This window comes from Sycon ciliatum, chromosome 1 (assembly GCF_964019385.1).
Source record: "Sycon ciliatum chromosome 1, ocSycCili1.1, whole genome shotgun sequence".
In the NCBI taxonomy this organism is placed as follows: domain Eukaryota; kingdom Metazoa; phylum Porifera; class Calcarea; order Leucosolenida; family Sycettidae; genus Sycon; species Sycon ciliatum.
The window spans coordinates 62,729,945-62,742,343 of NC_088643.1; the positions used below are offsets into that span (position 1 = coordinate 62,729,945).

The following is a 12,399-nucleotide window of genomic DNA, read 5'->3' on the forward strand; positions in this document are numbered from 1 at the left end:
AACGCATGCTCCGTACGCGGAGGCATACACGACCCACACACAGACACAGCAGTAGTTGGTTGGCACCACAGGGTAACTGGGCGAAGGAGCTGGCAGTGTGTAACCATGGAGGCGGCCGACCCGACAGAGGCGGGGACCGAGAGTGAGACCGAAATGGCGGCTGACCTGCCAAGGGCAGTAACCGAATAGAGTGATTCGGAGTGAGACCGAAATGGCGGCTGACCTGCCAAGGGCAGTAACCGAATAGAGTGATTCGGGAGAGTAGAGAGAATGCTGCCAGCTACTGAGAGTTCAGTGCCCAATCCCTGCTTGTTTTTGTTTAGCAGAGTGAGTTTGGAAGACGAATGAGGTTAGTAGTATAAGCGGGGTGCTACAGAATAAGAATTGTAACACAATGAAGTCGGTGTGGGTGGGTGGGTGAAAACACGGAGCAAGAGTCATGCGAGCCAATGCAACTAACAAAGAGAGCCAGGCACGAAGGCTGCTGAAGGGTGTACGTATGCAAAGCGAGCTGCTGGGAGAGTTTGCGCATGCGCACAACGGCGCGTCCGTGAGCTGGCGCGAACACGCGCGTGATAGACATCAGCATACAGTGAAAACATTACGTCACCGCGTTAACATACTTTAGCTACGCAAAACTTGCATTAACGCATGCTCCGTACGCGGAGGCATACACGACCCACACACAGACACAGCAGTAGTTGGTTGGCACCACAGGGTAACTGGGCGAAGGAGCTGGCAGTGTGTAACCATGGAGGCGGCCGACCCGACAGAGGCGGGGACCGAGAGTGAGACCGAAATGGCGGCTGACCTGCCAAGGGCAGTAACCGAATAGAGTGATTCGGAGTGAGACCGAAATGGCGGCTGACCTGCCAAGGGCAGTAACCGAATAGAGTGATTCGGGAGAGTAGAGAGAATGCTGCCAGCTACTGAGAGTTCAGTGCCCAATCCCTGCTTGTTTTTGTTTAGCAGAGTGAGTTTGGAAGACGAATGAGGTTAGTAGTATAAGCGGGGTGCTACAGAATAAGAATTGTAACACAATGAAGTCGGTGTGGGTGGGTGGGTGAAAACACGGAGCAAGAGTCATGCGAGCCAATGCAACTAACAAAGAGAGCCAGGCACGAAGGCTGCTGAAGGGTGTACGTATGCAAAGCGAGCTGCTGGGAGAGTTTGCGCATGCGCACAACGGCGCGTCCGTGAGCTGGCGCGAACACGCGCGTGATAGACATCAGCATACAGTGAAAACATTACGTCACCGCGTTAACATACTTTAGCTACGCAAAACTTGCATTAACGCATGCTCCGTACGCGGAGGCATACACGACCCACACACAGACACAGCAGTAGTTGGTTGGCACCACAGGGTAACTGGGCGAAGGAGCTGGCAGTGTGTAACCATGGAGGCGGCCGACCCGACAGAGGCGGGGACCGAGAGTGAGACCGAAATGGCGGCTGACCTGCCAAGGGCAGTAACCGAATAGAGTGATTCGGAGTGAGACCGAAATGGCGGCTGACCTGCCAAGGGCAGTAACCGAATAGAGTGATTCGAGAGAGTAGAGAGAATGCTGCCAGCTACTGAGAGTTCAGTGCCCAAGCTAGTTACCCTGGTGGGCCAACCAAATAAGTCAGTGCTCAGAAATAACGCGAGCATTGAACGAGGAGTATAGCAGGAGCTGCTAGCAGTCAAGAAATCTAGGTACCGATAGCGGTACTGAGAGTTGGTATGTATACCGGAGGAGACATTCGTCAAGGTGCAGCGCTACTGGTCAGTCACTCACTGTGGCTAGCTTCTCTGATACTAGCCGCACCTCGGATGGCTCAACACGGATATAGCGCAGCACGGCGTCGCTGCGCCATCGCCCCATATGGCGGATCACGTGCTCTGGTACGCCTGCGATAGCTGCAGACGTGGCTGCTCCGATCCGGAATGAGTGGCTGGCATAGCTGGACGGATCTGTAATCCCACAAAGCGGTAGGAGGGTCCGCACCTCCCTCGTGACGTCCGCTCGTGTCAGAGGCTGGCCATTGTGGTAGACGAGCAGCTGATCTCTAGGAGATTGGGACTCTGCCGACACTGCCGTCAGGTACCGCACCATCGCCGTAACAGGGCAGCTGATGACATCGGTACAGCCGCCCACGTGGACTACCGTGCCCCTACCGTCCGGGTCCGTCTTTGATTGCAGCAGCGTGATGGTGATACGAAATGATTGTTGGTCCAGGGCCACGTTGCCAAACGTCAACGAGGTGAGCTCACACCACAGCGCAGGAAGCCATAAAAGGCCAGGGTGAAGGCGCACTGCAGCATTGCCTGGTCAACTGAGTGCCGCATGGAGGAAACTTGGAGGCGTTGGCAGAGTTGCCGGAGGATGGGTGTTGTGATAGGCAAACGAGGGCGGCCAGGTCCCGACGAACGGGCTATGCCTCTTAACACTCGTGACAGCAGGGACGTCGGCTGATTCGGGTACTCGAGGCCCATTTCGACGTGTAAGTTCCAGATGGCTGACATATATGTGCGAACCGAGGCCGGCCGCAGTGTGCGCATGAGGAGGGCTGCGTAGTAGCACAGTGGAACGTCGCTTCCAGGCAGGGCCACAACGCCATGCTGCTGACAGAAATCCAGGTACCGCCGCTCTGAAGCTGAGTATGTCCTCCTGGATGACGGTGCTATTGCCAGAGAGAACCTTGTGCTTTGGAAGGTTGCTTGTTGCACGGTCAAGGTCGTACAGGCGCCTCAGGAAGGTACAACCGACAGGAATAGCCCGGGCCGCGAACGAGAGATTGCCCAACACGGAGGCGAGTTCGCGCCGGGACGCCATGCCTGATTGAAGGAGGCCGTTGACTTTGCCGAGATACGCCCCATGTTTGGCGGACGGTAACCGGATCTCAAACGTCAGCGAATCCAGCTCCAGGCCGAGGAAGGTGAGACATGTGGATGGGCCTTCGACTTTCTCAGAGGCCACCGGTATCTGCAAATAGCGGAGCATGTCTAAGATATGTGAGCGATGATGTTCCGCAACGGGCAGGTGGGGCGGACTAACGCTCAGAAAGTCGTCCAGGTAGGGGAGTAATTGGCTTAGGTGGCATGCATCCTCGAGAATAAACTGGACTGCTGTGGCGAATTTATCGAATATGTATGGTGCAGAACGCAATCCAAATGGTAGCACTTTGTCATGATAGAATTGTCCCTGCCAGAAGATGCCCAGAAAAGGCCAGTCACAGGGGGCAACAGGACAGAGACGGAATGCATTCCTGTCGACCTTCGTCAAAAGAGCGCCACACCCTGCCTGCATGATCAGAGAGATAGCTGTATCGACAGTTTCGTACTGCAGGCTGAATTCATCCCGAGATATACCGTCATTCACACTCGAGCCGGCAGGGGGCGAGAGGTCGTGGATGATACGCAGTTTGCCATCAGACTTCGGGATAGCACCCAAACCAGAAATATGCATGTGAGGGAATGGCGGAGATGCAAATGGGCCCGCAGTTTCTCCGCGGTCACAACAGTTAAGCAGATGAGTAGTAACCTCAGCAGGGCAAGCACAAGCCGAAGAGTGATTAGGAGACATAACAGAAGATGCAATGGGGCGAAAGCTGCCAATACGAAAGCCATACTGCATGCCTTGTGAACCATAAGAGCGAAATACTGCATTTGGATGAGGAGAGGGAAGATTGATAAAGCGCTGAACATGAACAGGCGTGCTAGTGGGCACCTATAAAGCAGCGTCACCACTGGGGTGAAAACACGGAGCAAGAGTCATGCGAGCCAATGCAACTAACAAAGAGAGCCAGGCACGAAGGCTGCTGAAGGGTGTACGTATGCAAAGCGAGCTGCTGGGAGAGTTTGCGCATGCGCACAACGGCGCGTCCGTGAGCTGGCGCGAACACGCGCGTGATAGACATCAGCATACAGTGAAAACATTACGTCACCGCGTTAACATACTTTAGCTACGCAAAACTTGCAGTACGGTCAACCATCTAAAGTGCAATTTACTCGTCGGGGAGGGATGGTAGAGCCGAAAATTTTGGGAATTTAGAGCCCAAATCGGTGCAATTTATTGATTCACCGGGTACTTGGGGCAAATAGTGGTACGGTCAATACCGTAGTGACCGTACCGTGTGCGACGCCCCTGCACAGTGGGATGGTCTAAGGCCATGATTGAGAAACAGAGGGTCGGTCTTTGACCACTTTGGGGTGGGTCTGATCTACACACCTCCCACCGCTAAGGAGCTGCATCTACGCCTTGATCCTTGAAGGGTGGTGGCGTTCCTGCGAATGCGGAAACTCGAGGGGCGTCGGAAGGAGTTTAACATTGGTGCGGCCAAAGTGCGAGAGGGGGGTCCGGGGGTTGTCCCCTGGGAATATTTTTGAAAATTGGGCCTAAAAAGCCATATTTTAACGCTACAGAAGAGAAATAAGAATATGCATGCTGATGATACACTGCATTGTCGATGTAAAACATGGTACCTGTACCAGAGTCGACAAGCTACCAACAAGGTTGAAATGTTTAAAAATAAAAATATAAAAAATTCGAAATTTATTGATGCGGCCAAATGCCGCGCGCACCGGCTCCGACGCCCCTGTCACACGAACCGTGATTGTTTTTAAAGTAATTTTCAGCAAGCTCTTTACCTACTTTGCTATAAAAGAAGTCTAGGTATTTAAATATTTTAAAAACATTGCAGCCCCTAGCTTTGTAATCAAGGTGGCAGCGTGTGAAGCCCAGGTGTGCCATCAGTATTGAATGTTGAATGTTAGTGCACACTAGTGTGCAATGCCAAATCACGGGGATGTGTCAGTGTAGGATCAGGTAAAGTCAGTACGCGTACTCACCGGCTGCTTTCGTCTGATGAGAAAGTTTTTCCAGAGGACAAGGCGTATTTGCTGCCAGAGCGAAGTCATTTCTGCTACAAGTCCATAACGGCGAAAGCACACACAAGACAAATACAACAATCGTCATCATCATCATCAACAGCAGAAGCAACACTGGTCGCGCTGGAAGTGTCACTCCAGGGTGCAATTTAAACCAGTTGTGCACAGTACCCTTGCACTAATTACTGCATTAGCTTGATATCCCCCAGAAATAGCATCCTCTACATCGGTTCTCGTGGCAGGAATGCAACTGAAACGAGGAAACCCTGTTCACTAGATAATAGTTGAATCACAGCCAGTGGGGGAAAGGAAGAAGCTATGTTGCAACTCCGGGTTTCACATTATTCACGACCATCAGGCAGCTGATGGTCCAAAGCAGGCAGCCTGAACATAAGGGGAGGTGAAGTGAAGAGGGGAAAACAGCAGCGCAAGCTTCACGTGAAGGTGGAGAGTCGATAAGACTGTGGAATGGGAGCCACGCAGCAGTAGCATAAAGGTAATATAAATGCATGAGAAGAAAGCCAGTGCTGGCAGACGTCGGTGCTGAAAAGTACAGCTTGCAAGAACAAACAAGCATACCAACAAGAGACAGGTTGCATATCTAGTAACTACAACGCTATATCCATGCGACCTTGCGAACAAGGTAACAAAGGTAGCACTTGTTCTCATGACGACACTTAGACACGATCTCCAATCACTTGTTGAGGGAGCATGTTTAACGGCCCAGGCAATCGTTGCCCGCAAGGTCACGCGAATATAGCTTTGTAGTTACTAGATTTGCCATCGGTCTCTTGCTAGTATGTTGTTTGTTCTGATTGTGCTTTTTAACACCGAAGTCTGCCAGCACTGAATTTCTTCTCATGCATTTATATCACCTTTATGCTACTGCAGCGTGGCTCCCATTCCAGTCTTATCGACTTTTCACCTGCGCCCGAAGCTTGCGCTATTGTTTTTCCTCCTGGCCTCACTTTCCCTTGTGTTCGGGCTACAGTACCTGTTTTAGACCACCGGCTGCCCGATGATCGTGCATAACGTGAAACTCGGAGTTGCAAACATTGCTTCTTTCTTTCTCTCTACCGACCATGTGGAAAGCTCCGCCATATGTAGTCACCCGGGTATTGAGCACTCCTCGGGCAGCGGAAGGAACACCCTACTTCATTACGTAATAAATCCTAATAATTGAATAATGATAGTGGCCTGACCCATACTCCCAACATGCGCTCTGATCTGGGAGTGAGACACTCATTTCACAGTCTTTACCTGGAAGTACAACTGAAGAGCTGGAATGCGGGAGTTTCAGGGACTTCCGACACACCACTCACAAGAACAAGTCTCACAGATTGTAGAAAAAAAGGAAATTATCGTGTCCGTTCCCAAAAGGAACTCACGACGGCCGCTAACACCCGGGAAACCACGGATTCTGGACGATAAGATGAATTATGAAAACTGCATGACACCTGACTGGTTTCTGCACTTGCGTAGTGCTTCATCTGAGGATGAAAAATGAAAAATGAAAAATGTGTCTCTAACTACAGCTTCTATATACATAGCAGTTGCAGTGGAATCGAATCAACAGGTGCAATGCAGGCTGAACCATAGAGGTGTCTGAGACTTTAAACAAAAATTGCTGCTGAAAACGAAAAGATCCTGTGCAGGCGTGATAAGAGTTCATGAACCATAGAGCAAAGTTGTACAAACCGTGTATACAGGAAAGGTGCATGAACTACAGTTAGAAGTTGTATTTTTTTTTCATTTCATCACTTTTCGGATAATGGCCTAAAAAATGATTCATTTCATAAAATGATTTATGTGCGGTTAGTATCTGAATTCATAGTTGGGCTCCAGTTTTGAAACGGTTCTTGTTAGATTTTGAATGGTAAATTTGCCTGTTGGTGCAACTAGCTAGGCCTTTTGCAGTAGTAGTACCATAGCCAACGAGGTCCAGCCGAGGGTTGGTTATTGCTAGTTGGTCACACTGAGCTGAAAAACGGAATTTCTCACATTTGGCACTTATCGTGTTTTGCATCCCAGCTCTTCAACTAGAGAACTTGCATGCATCAGCACTAAGAAGCCCAAGGCATGCAGGTTGCCTGTGCTCAGTTGTAGAAAGAAAAAGAATAAGAAAAAAAGGAAACAACTGAAGTTAGAGACACATTTTTTCCTCCTCTGATATGAAGCCTGTCCCAGGATACCGCGATTCCGTGGACGCGCAATTTTCCGCGTTATTGGCTATCATCCGCGTTTTCGAGACATTTTGCATAAAACCCGCGTTATCCATGGGAATCAGGGAGTCGTCAAATACGGTATTTGACGACTCCCTGATGGGAATGTACAAAAAAATTGTACATGATGTTGAAAATGTACTACAAAGTCGTACCCGCCCATGAGTTTTTACGACAAAGTTGTATACTTGCATGAAACTGTATGTTAAAGTTGCACCAATGACAGGTGACTCGTGCATAATGACCGCATTATACCGCACATTTGCCGTATAATGGCCTGTTTTCGCCCGCATAATCATGCACATAATTTAGGATTGTCTGCGTTATTCTGTGGGAACAGTGAAGCACTACAAGTGCAGAAACCGGTCAGGTATCATGCATGCATTCTTCATAATTAATCTTATAGTCTACAATCCGTATGGCTTGTTCTTGTTCTTGATGTGTCGGAAGTTGTTCTTCCTGAAACTCTAATACTAAAATAGTACCCCCCCCCCCCCAGTACTCCATGATATCTACTTGTAGTGAAGCGTCCCGGCCCCAGAGCACATAGTGGTGTGGGTGCGGCATCTGCTTCTAGTAAAGACACTACCGCACACATATCTCTAGTATGCGCTGTCGTCTCCAGTAGATGCACACTCTCTGATATAAGCACCCCCCCCCCCCCTTCAAAGAGTGTACATGATTGTACAGTCAGAGCGAGTATCGGGGGACAGTATTACTTATCACTCTCTTAGTATTGACTCCCATTGATTTTCGCTACACCTAAGCAGTCAAATATTCCTGCATATTTTACTCCTTAGGGCTATATTGACTGCTAATATTTGACTGCTTAGAGGTTGCGCAGTTGAACGGTGCCTAGTGCAGCATTGTCACTGCATGAGTAGGTGGTGGTGCAACGGTTGTGCAATCATAAAACCGGGATTCATGAGGTTATCGTTCTGGAATTTGAAATACGGACTGTTTGTCGTGATAAATCTAATATTGACTTCGTACTTGGTCAGTATAGGAAATAAAAACCTCGTAAAAGACCTCGGCTTCGCCTCGGTCTTTTACTCGGCTTTTATTTCCTATTGACCTCGTACTCAGTCAATATTAGATACACATGTGGGTCTTACGTACGTATGCATGGCAACCATGCGCATTTTGGTAAAAAAATGGGATGAAAATATGTCAGCATGCACCTTGTCCAACAAACCTCCAGGGTCAGTACCAATGGGATAGTGCTTGAGTGAGCTCCAGGAACAATAACAATGTACACGTGTGGTGTGTTGCTTTGCCACAAAGTCTCACCTTCTTTTGGCCCTGCAAGCCTGGAGACCTAAAGACTATGAGAGGCTGATTCCGGACAGACACCATTCGGCTTTCTATGACGTTTACGGTTTACTTGCTGCCACTGCAGCACGACGAATGGGTGAACTGTAGGCCAGCCAAATCCGGAAGCTGGGTCAAGGCTTCAACTCTTTCCCATCTTTCACTTGCTGACTCTCTTCTGCCATGTGACGAAAGCAATTGAAACGACTGGCTACGTGGTACAGTATTCGAAACGAGGACACCGTCGCAGCTCATTTGCAAAGACGTATTGAATACTAGATGCTACTTCTGCAATTGTGCAAGTCACGAAACGAATAATCTCAGCAGATAATGCCTCTTTCTGCTAACAATTGTTAGAATCAATTCTCTTTTTTGAAATGCAAGATCAGCAAGATTTGAATGTGAATCAAGGTCGATCGATACGACGATAGTGCGCAACTTTAAAAAGCTTTGCCATTGCAATTGCTGTACGGTAATCGCAGGTCTGCTGAGAAGACTCTGCTGCGGGTTTTCGATGCTCGATCGAGTCCGAACTTGCCCCGATCCGAAGCTCCGACTAGCGCCATAGCTCGGCTCCGCAAAGTCCGCATGCCGTATTTGGGCAGGTCACTTTGCGGTCACGCATATGTAGGCCATGTGCACCAGCTGTTCGACCCTGTTCTAGATCGTACCAACCAAACGCACACACAAAGAGTACTCGTACATAACCACCCGTTATGTGCTCTTGCTGAGACTTGGAACAGTAGCCGCAACCCGGCCCGCAAGCGGGGGCGAATAACCCCCACATACAATTATACATATGACCCATCGCGATACCATCGTGCGAGGAGTCCAAACTAACTTGGACTCTTCGATCCACGGAACTGGTCGAATCGATCGCGACCAAGCCATGTTTATAGCAGGGCAAAATTCAAATGGATGACATTTCGATCGACAACGATAATTATATCGGTACTCGTACCGTGGTCTTGCATCTACGACCAAGAGTGTATTAACCATGTACAGTGTAAAAGCCATATCATAATAACGAAGTGCTAACTCTAACAAGTTAACGAGGAGAAATCTGTCGTTAAAATAGAAATCGTTATACAGAAATCGATACATATACTGTCCTATTGAGCGTTGAGAGTGAGTGAGAATCGTTACCTTTGCAGGCTTAGGTACACGTAAACTAGTCAATTTTGGGAAATCGTTATGCGCCTCGTTAGAAAATGGCTTTTAATTAGGGCTGAAACGATTATACCAATTACTCAGTAATCGATCGATAATTCCTTATCAATCAAGTAATCGTTACGTTATAGATTACTCGTTAGGAATTTTGAGTCCAAAAAGTACTGAAAACCCTTGTTTTTGTGAAGTTTGAATCAGTTTCCACTGTGAGTATGCAGTTGCCAGGGGCATGGTGCACATTCTGAGGTTAAATTGACTTTATAACTACCATGTTTCTGAGATACCATGTCACTAATGCAAATTTGTGGTATTATGATGGCTTAGATTTCGGAAACAGAGCAATGTTTGCACAAAATTCTGACACTATCTGCTAACGATTATAATCGATAAATCGATCGTTAAGCTCAAGAGTAATCGATAGGTGAAAATCCACGATCGTTTCAGCCCTACTTTTAATACAGTAAACTGTTTATGGACTTTTGCGACGACCGGTAGGTCTTCCAAAACGATGATGAAATTGAAGGTCAATCGGAGCCTCCAAATATTGAAGAAAGGAGCACCTGAACTTACAATGTAACTTGTGGGTCTCTCGTGCTATAATAATGTACTCTTCACTGGTTTGAGGCCAGATGCAAACGGGGAAAGTCTGAAGAAAAAATGCACTGTCACCACCGGGACATATACTACAATCATGAAAATAAAAGAGTTTATACAAGTAACCGTTCCCGGTGCATCACTTCGAGTGTGCTGCTATTCTGCGCCATTCCTTGTCACTGTTCTCAACAGCAGCAGTAGCACGCCGTTGTTGTCGTGATTCTAGCAGAAATGACAAAAAAACAACTTGTGGAGGTGCAAGCGAGCACACCAGTGCATAGTAGCATAGTCATGCTGCACATTCACAAGAGCAATACAATTATGTCATACAACGTGTCATGTGACTTTTTACTAATCCAGTACTCAGCACAAAGTGTTTTGGCCAGCAAAACAAAAGCAGGTGAATTGCATAGGGGTGTGTGATACCGCCTCGCTGGTCACGGCGTGGGAAGGCTAAAGAATTATAGAAACGAAAGTTTTTAAAAGCAATAATACCAAGAGAACACAGTCAGGACTGCTTGAAAGCACCAACTTGTCAGAACCTATCAGTAGCTCGGGAATAAAAAGAGAATCAAAAACAAGTACTTGTAGTCACTAAAACAAGCCTTGGACTGCTTTGTCGTGTGCGTACACACCCAGCACCAGCACCAGCACCAGCACCAGCATGAGTTCTCTGTCACATCTTTCAGTCAGAGCATTAATTTTGCTTGCATTCCTATGATCAAGAGCAATGAGTTGCTCAAAGCAGCAGCAGCACATCACACGATAGGGGGCGGAAAACAAACACCGCTCAAGTTCATATCAGTGCAAACTAGAAGTTGATTACTTGATGCATCTCCGGAAAAGGATAGAAATTCCATGACCTTGCTGATACACGCTTCTATTCTTTTGCATTATACCAAAGATATAATACTATGTCTCTTGCATGTAGTGGTTGGGATGAGGCTGAAAGGGGGTTTCGGAAAGGGAGAGCTTGGTCATATTGATACAAGTGCACAGTTGCAAGATGCCAAGCACAGCTCTCAGAGTCACCAGGTCTTGGCACGGCGTCTTGGCATGTAGCACCAAGCCGGGCGCACAATAGATCCACCGTCAACTAGTCGTGCTGAGTACAAAGCGGCATCTGGTTAACATGTTGTAGGATATCGGACACATGATGTTACACACTCACAGCTACTGATAGAGCTGACATTCATCCCCCATGTAACAGTATGGCGCGTATGTTGGAAGTATGCATGGAGCAGAACTGACACACCACGGCCGTCTTCCTTGCAACCATGTGATTAGGTCATACCGTCGGCCTTGCATGACGTTGGTCAACCTGGTCTAGACGGCAACTCAATACAGTCTATTGAGCGGTGCTAGTAGGTAAGTTTGCAGACAGATGCAGACGCACAAGCAGGGACTCGAGATGAACAGAGCTGCATACCTTCAGTACAGTACAGGGTTCGTAACTTGAATATTGTGCCAATGCCCACCTTTGCAGTGGTACGGCATCAACTCTTCGATGTTCTGGGCGCCAGCAGTAGTTGGCATGCAGCCGCAGGGCAACATCAGCCCTGCCGGTTGTAGCGTGCTGCAGCAGCAGGTTACTGTCCAATGAGAACCATACGTAAAGGAGGTAGGTTGAGCGGCTTGACACTTTACTCATTGTGATCCACAGAGATACTGACCGCCATGACACATGTGCCATGTCAGACAATGGATCTTGTAGCACATCTTGACGTGGTGGAAGCGAATGTCTCTGCCATTGCTGCTGATGCTCGTGGGATCGCAGCACGTCGGGCTGAATGCACCGATGCAAGCAATGGCGCTGCATTGTTAGGTGGTGTGTTGCGCTTTCGGCAAATCATGAACTAAAGGCACTTGAGTAGCTCGGTCACGTTCACGTCCAGGTCACGGGTAATACTGCTGGGAATTTTGGTAAGGGGCTACGGACATACGGCACAAAAAAAAACACAGGCACACAAACAACAATAAACAAAGGCTGAATGCATACATGTACGGTTTGTACAGCTAATGCGAACCTGATTAATGATTTAAACTCGGATAGAGACACAAGGATTAACATTTTTTTTTAAAGAGGACCATAAGTTACATTTATCCGTTTTGTCCAACACACATTTTGACTCAACATGTTAACACTGTTACAGTGTCCTGCTTATAATCGTTAGTGTTGGACAAAACGGATAACTTTTTGTTAACTTATGGTCCTCTTTTCTTTTTTTTAAC

The 12,399-nt window shown here is 48.0% G+C and overlaps 2 protein-coding genes across 2 annotated transcripts in view; both read right to left on the minus strand.

Moving 5' to 3' along the window:
- LOC135804784 (phospholipid-transporting ATPase ABCA1-like) overlaps nucleotides 1-8,754 on the minus strand; it is a 77,786-nt gene extending 69,032 nt beyond the window's left edge. The window contains exons 1-2 of the mRNA XM_065318739.1: nucleotides 8,383-8,754; nucleotides 4,832-4,905 (exon numbers count right to left, since the gene is read on the minus strand). Of these exons, the coding sequence (XP_065174811.1) occupies nucleotides 4,832-4,900 (69 nt within the window). The 5' untranslated portion in view covers nucleotides 4,901-4,905; nucleotides 8,383-8,754. The remainder of the gene's footprint in view (nucleotides 1-4,831; nucleotides 4,906-8,382) is intronic.
- A 1,408-nt stretch (nucleotides 8,755-10,162) lies between these two features.
- The window catches only part of LOC135804787 (TELO2-interacting protein 1 homolog), a 31,379-nt gene continuing 29,142 nt past the window's right edge, over nucleotides 10,163-12,399 (minus strand). Inside the window, exon 26 of the mRNA XM_065318744.1 lies at nucleotides 10,163-12,098. Coding sequence (XP_065174816.1) covers nucleotides 12,024-12,098 — 75 coding nt within the window. The 3' untranslated portion in view covers nucleotides 10,163-12,023. The remainder of the gene's footprint in view (nucleotides 12,099-12,399) is intronic.